This window comes from Palaemon carinicauda, unplaced genomic scaffold (genome assembly GCF_036898095.1).
Source record: "Palaemon carinicauda isolate YSFRI2023 unplaced genomic scaffold, ASM3689809v2 scaffold3589, whole genome shotgun sequence".
Classification (NCBI taxonomy): domain Eukaryota; kingdom Metazoa; phylum Arthropoda; class Malacostraca; order Decapoda; family Palaemonidae; genus Palaemon; species Palaemon carinicauda.
Genome location: NW_027171270.1, coordinates 15,001 through 20,990, shown reverse-complemented (window position 1 = coordinate 20,990; position 5,990 = coordinate 15,001). Strand labels below are relative to the sequence as shown.

The window sequence follows — 5,990 nt, the reverse complement described above, 5'->3', positions numbered from 1 at the left end:
GGCAGAATTGATGGCTCAACATGCTATGAGAGAAAAAGCAAAAGTGATGGAAGAGCAAGAATTTATACTTAGAAAAAAGCAAGAGCAATTGGAATTAGAAACAAAAATTGCAATGTCTCAAGCAAGAGAAAGAGTTTATGCTGAAGCTGACAATATTTCGGATATCGTGCCGAAAGGTACTCCTTCCCAGTTGAATCCAAATGTAGACCCGTTCCAACCACAACCTTCGGATATAATAGCAGATACTCCTCAGTTGAAAGCGAATGTTCCCTGTAGTTCTAGCCAGTGTCGGTTCTCCGAGCCAAATCTTGATATGCAACTACAGTCCCAACAAGAGATGCTCCTGAAGACACAGCAGCACATGACTGCAGCAATGTTGCTTCCAAGCATAGAAGTACCAAAATTTAAAGGTGATCCTATTGAGTTTGCCAGTTTCATGATGGCATTTGATGCCAGAATTGCCCCAAATGCTTCGGGTGATGCTGACAAACTGTACTACTTGGATCAGCAACTTGAAGGGGAAGCCAAAGACTTGATAGGTGGATGCTTGTATATGAGTTCTTCAGAAGGGTATACTACAGCTAGGAATTTGCTCAGTCAAGAGTATGGCGATCCCTACAAGGTGTCGATGGCATATATTAAGAAACTTATTTCTTGGTCTGCACTGAAACACGAAGATCCTCATAGCTTGTATACATTTGCTTTATTCCTTATTAAGTGCAGACATGCCATGACCAACTTGTCACATATGGAAGTACTAAATCATCTTCCTAACCTTCAAGCAGTTGTTAAAAAACTTCCGACATTTCTTCAGAACAAGTGGTGTAGCCTGGCTGGACATTTGAGGGAAGAAAAGGGAGGAGTTGATTTTGCAGATTTGGTTGAATTTGTTTATAAAAAGGCAAAGGCAGCAAACGACCCAGCATTCAGCAAGTTTGCTCTTCAAAATAATTACTCAAAGCCTGAAAACAACTCTGGTAGCTTCAAATTCAGATCTTGTCAACAAAAGAGCAAAAGTTTAAGCTTTGCTACCCAAGCAGAACTGAATCCAGAAAATAGAAAGACATCAATAGTGTCTGAGAAAGAGAAATCATGTCCAATGTGCAAAAAAAAACCATGATCTTGACGATTGCTGAATTTTGCTAAGAAGACCTCTGAAGAAAAAATAGATTTCCTTAAGGAGAGAAGGTTGTGTTTTGGATGCTTTGGTCTCAACCATACCTCTAAAGGATGTATGAAAAGGAAGCAATGTAAGACATGCTCTAAGAGGCATCCCACATCACTGCATATCGACGGATTCAAGCTACATAAAGAGAATGATAGCTCATCAAGCAAAGATGCAAGTGAAATTATTGTTAGCACATGTACTACCAATCATGTTAGTGAAGTAAATACAATATTACAGGCTATTCTCCCAGTAAAAGTATATCAGAAAGGAAACAAAGTAGTTTTGGACACTTATGCCTTTTTTGATAATGGCAGCACTGGATGTTTCATCACAGAGAGTTTACGAGAGCAGATAGGTGCATCTGGAACAGAGACATGCTTAAAGCTTCAAACCATGCATGGCGTAAACATTGTGAATACTTTGGCGGTTAATAATTTGTGTGTTACAGATATGGAAGGAAACAACACTATTGATCTGCCAAAAACCTTCACTCGTCAAGATATCCCAGTGAGTCATCAACAGATACCAAAACCAAAATTGCTCAAAAAGGTAGCCGGTCTGAGGAATATTGCTGATCTAATTCCTGATTATAGAGCTGATCTGGAGATTGGTTTGTTGATTGGCAGTAATTGCCCTAAAGCACTGCAACCATTAGAGGTGCTTCCAGCCAAGGATCAAGATTCTTATGCAGTTCTTTACCACCATGGATGGACTGTTAGTGGACCTCTACATTTTAAATACTCTTCAGAGAAGAACAGTATTTCATGTCACCATGTCTTTCTTCAGGAAGTTGAAAGGGTAAAGGAATGTTTTCTTCCTGCAGCTGTGGTCCATATGTTTGAAAGAGACTTTAGTGAGAAAGATGTTGGTAGAATTCCTGATGAGAAGGGTCTGTCACAAGAAGATCAACAGTTCCTCAAAGAAGTGGCAAAAAACATTCAGTTTACCAATGGACACTACCAGCTTCCCCTACCATTTAGAACCAATAAAGTTAACTTGGTAAACAATAGAGAACAGGCAGTGAAACGAGCACAATGGCAAAGAAGAAAAATGAAACTAAATCCAAAGTACCGTGAAGATTATGTGGAATTTGTTGAGAAATTGGTGTCTGAAGGATATGCTTATAAGGTTCCGGAGGATCAGTCGTATGATGAACAACCTGCATGGTATCTACCTCACCATGGTGTCTACCATCCAAAAAAGCCAAATAAGATTAGAGTAGTCTTTGACTGTAGTGCTAAATACCAGGGTAGTTCCCTTAATGACAAGTATATGCAAGGTCCTGATATGACTAATTCCCTGATTGGAGTGCTCCTCAGATTTCGTCAGAAAAGGTGGCCTTGATGGGTGACATAGAATCTATGTTTTACCAAGTTCAGGTACCAAAGGATCAACATAAATACCTAAGATTTTTATGGTGGCCTGGTGGTGAACTTGAAAGCGAACTTACAGAGTATCGGATGGGTGTTCACATCTTTGGAGCAGTATCATCACCTAGCATCGCCAATTATGCTTTGAGGGCAGCAGCTGACCATGCAAGAGATAAGTATGGTCCAGATGTAGAACACACCATTAAGACTAATTTTTATGTGGATGACTATTTAAAGTCTGTACCTTCAGAAGAGCAGGCATTAAGACTTGTGAAAGACGTTACAGCAGCATTGAAGGAAAGAGGTTTTCGGCTGACAAAGTTTGTGAGTAACAGCAGGCTGGTGTTGAAATCAATCCCACAAGAGGACCGTTCAAAAGATCGTCAAACATGTGATCTTGACTATGATGAACTTCATGTAGAAAGAGCTCTTGGTCTTCAGTGGAATATTGAAAATGACTACTTTACTTTCTCCGCAAGCTTGGACCCAAAACCATTTACAAGGAGAGGTATTTTGTCAACAGTATGTTCCCTTTATGATCCTCTTGGTTTTGTGGCTCCTTTTCTTTTGCCAGCTAAGAGAATTCTTCGCGAAGTTTGTCAGGATAGCAGCTTGGGATGGGATGATGTTATTCCCGAAAAATACCTGAAGCCCTGGAGAAGGTGGCTTGATGATTTACCAATCCTGAGTAACTTAAAGATTCCAAGATGTGTCAAACCAAAGGAATTTGGTACAGTGACTTCCACACAGCTGCACATGTTTTCAGATGCTAGTAATGAAGGCTATGGTGCTGCAGCATACATGAGACTTTCTGATAACAGTGGGAGGATTTCTACTGCTCTGCTGATGGGAAAGTCTAGAGTGTGTCCTGTAAAGGCAACAACCATACCGCGACTGGAATTGACTGCTGCAGTGGTGTCCATAAATCTCGCACAACACATTTTGAAAGAGCTGCAGATTACAGTGGACCAGACATTCTATCACACAGATTCTACAACAGTTCTTCACTATATTTTTAATGATAGAAAGAGATTTCCTATATTTGTTGCAAATAGAGTGAAAGTAATCAAAGATTTCTCTGAAAATACACAGTGGAGATATGTTCAGAGTAAAGAGAATCCTGCTGATATTGCATCAAGAGGTTTCACAAGTCAGCAAATGCTGAACAGTAACATTTGGTTTGATGGCCCATATTTTCTTAAAGGACCAGAGGAGCTGTGGAAAAATGATATGCCCCATGGTGTAGTTGAATTGGAAGGATCTACAAGTTTTGCAGTGCATCCAGAAGATGGGGAGGGAAATGCTGTTGATAAGTTTCTTGAGTATTATTCTTCATGGCATCGATTGAGGATGGCTGTTGCTGTGTATCACCGTCTTTTTTCCATACTGAAATCTAAGAGACAAGCTAGAATTAATGGTTCATTTACAGCAGAAGAATTAGATGCTGCTGAAAAAGCAGTCATCAGAATATATTCAGAGGAAAACTTTTAGTAAGGAAGTGACACTCTTACAAAAGAGCGAAGGGTCAAGGGGCCGAGGACTTTGTAGTAGCAGTAGCATTTATAAACTAGATCCCTTCATTGATCCTAAAGACAGGCTTCTTCGCGTTAATGGACGGCTCTCCAAAGCAGAAATTTCAGCTGGCGAGAAACATCCAATGATATTACCTAGAAAGAGTCATATTACCACTTTGATTATCCGGTACACACATGAAAAATTAGCTCATGCTGGACGCAACCATGTGATGGCAAAACTTATAGAGAACTTTACTGGATTATCCGTACTAATGCAAGTGTCCGCCAGGTTCTACAAAGATGTGTCATTTGCAGAAAATGAGAAGCCCTGTGCTAAACCAGAAGATGGCTGATTTACCATTGGAAAGAGTAATTCCAGCTGCTCCATTCACACACACAGGTGTTGACTTCTTTGGGCCACAGGAAGTCAAAGAAGGAAGGCAAATCAGGAAGAGGTATGGTGTATTATTTACTTGCTTGTCTACAAGAGCAATTCATATAGAGACAGCCAATTCCTTAGACACATCGTCCTTCATAAATGCTTTAAGAAGGTTTGTTGCTAGAAGAGGAAATGTAAAGAAGATTTGGTGGTGACAATGGGACAAACTTTCATGGAGCTGAGAAGGAGTTGAGGAAGTCACTGCAAGAGATGAATGATGATCAGGTCAGAGCTTTCCTCTCAAAAGAAAGCATCAGCTGGACCTTCAATCCCCCTACAGCTAGTCATATGGGAGGTGTGTGGGAACGTCAGATTAGAACTGTGAGAAAGGTCTTGACTCCTCTCTTCAAGGAACATGCTGGACGACTGGATGATGAGAGTTACCGCACTCTTCTCACAGAAGTTGAGGCTATAGTGAATGACCGTCCTTTGACCACAGTCAGTGACAGCCCAGATGACTTACAACCACTCAGTCCAGCACAGCTTCTCACACAGAAATCAAGTGTTGTGATGCCACCACCTGGTGTTTTTCAGAAAGGAGATATGTATCTGAGACAGAGGTGGCGATATGTTCAATTCTTGGCTAACTTATTCTGGACTAGATGGCGAAGAGAATATTTGTCAACATTACAAGAGAGACAGAAGTGGAACAAGGAAAAGCGGCATCTTCAAGTTGGTGATATTGTCCTTGTAAAAGATGATAATCAGTTAAGGAGTAACTGGATGATGGGTCGTGTTATCAGCACTGGAAAGGACAGAACTGGTTTTGTACGTAGTGTAGTTTTAAAGACACAAACATCAGAGCTCCATCGACCCATTCAAAAAGCTTGTTCTTCTCCTTGCAGTAGAGGAACAATGATTATAATAGTTATTTATTAGGATCAAATGATTTGAGAGTATATTACATTTATTATAGATGTTATTTATATCACCTGCATTTATAGATATGATTGATTTTGATAAACAAATAATTTGTTTATAGGGCCGAGAATGTAAATGCAGCATTTTATAGAAACCATTTCTGTATATAATTATTTAATAAGCTCTGTTTTTCAACTTGGTGATTACGGTTGAATTGTATTGTAGATATTTTGTCCGTTTTACATGTAAACATTGTTCAGTCTTTTTTTTGATAGTTACTGCTGTAATTTGTTTGTTAAGTGTTGAGTAGTTCTTGAAAAGATTGTTTATCCTGGTAGTTATCAGTGTTGGAATCACACTGTAACAATTATATGTTTTAGAAATAGGATCAAGGTTTTTGATGACTGACAGAGTAGAAGAAGTCTTCAAAGTGTGAAGAACATTTCTTTGGAAATTCGTTTCGCTTGTATTGGATGTAGCTTAGAGTAACACAGATGTAAGTTTATTTCTTTACTGAAATTTGTATATATTCTATTTCATGTTTGTGGTGTTTTGTAGTGAAACCAAACTATTCAATTCTTTGTTTATTATGGAATTTCTTTTTAACAAATTTAGTAAGTTTGTACTTTGTTGTTTTC

General features: G+C 39.1%; 4 protein-coding genes across 4 annotated transcripts; all 4 read left to right on the top strand.

Annotated features, from left to right (window-relative positions):
• The first annotated feature begins 10 nt into the window (after positions 1-10).
• Positions 11-1,120, top strand: LOC137636701 (uncharacterized). The gene has a single exon (XM_068369080.1). The coding sequence runs from the start codon at positions 11-13 to the stop codon at positions 1,118-1,120; it is 1,110 nt and encodes a 369-aa protein (XP_068225181.1).
• A 114-nt stretch (positions 1,121-1,234) lies between these two features.
• On the top strand, positions 1,235-2,512 carry LOC137636700 (uncharacterized). Its single transcript, XM_068369079.1, has one exon. It carries the CDS (start codon positions 1,235-1,237, stop codon positions 2,510-2,512), a length of 1,278 nt encoding a protein of 425 aa, XP_068225180.1.
• Positions 2,512-4,029, top strand: LOC137636698 (uncharacterized). The gene has a single exon (XM_068369078.1). The coding sequence runs from the start codon at positions 2,512-2,514 to the stop codon at positions 4,027-4,029; it is 1,518 nt and encodes a 505-aa protein (XP_068225179.1).
• Positions 4,030-4,701: 672 nt separating this feature from the next.
• LOC137636697 (uncharacterized) lies at positions 4,702-5,370 on the top strand. The gene has a single exon (XM_068369077.1). The coding sequence runs from the start codon at positions 4,702-4,704 to the stop codon at positions 5,368-5,370; it is 669 nt and encodes a 222-aa protein (XP_068225178.1).
• Positions 5,371-5,990: the final 620 nt, after the last annotated feature.

Bases quoted from the DNA above. Each gene is read 5' to 3' on its own strand.
- LOC137636701 (XM_068369080.1), top strand. From the start codon at position 11: ATGGCTCAACATGCTATGAGAGAAAAAGCAAAAGTGATGGAAGAGCAA.
- LOC137636700 (XM_068369079.1), top strand. From the start codon at position 1,235: ATGAAAAGGAAGCAATGTAAGACATGCTCTAAGAGGCATCCCACATCA.
- LOC137636698 (XM_068369078.1), top strand. From the start codon at position 2,512: ATGGGTGACATAGAATCTATGTTTTACCAAGTTCAGGTACCAAAGGAT.
- LOC137636697 (XM_068369077.1), top strand. From the start codon at position 4,702: ATGAATGATGATCAGGTCAGAGCTTTCCTCTCAAAAGAAAGCATCAGC.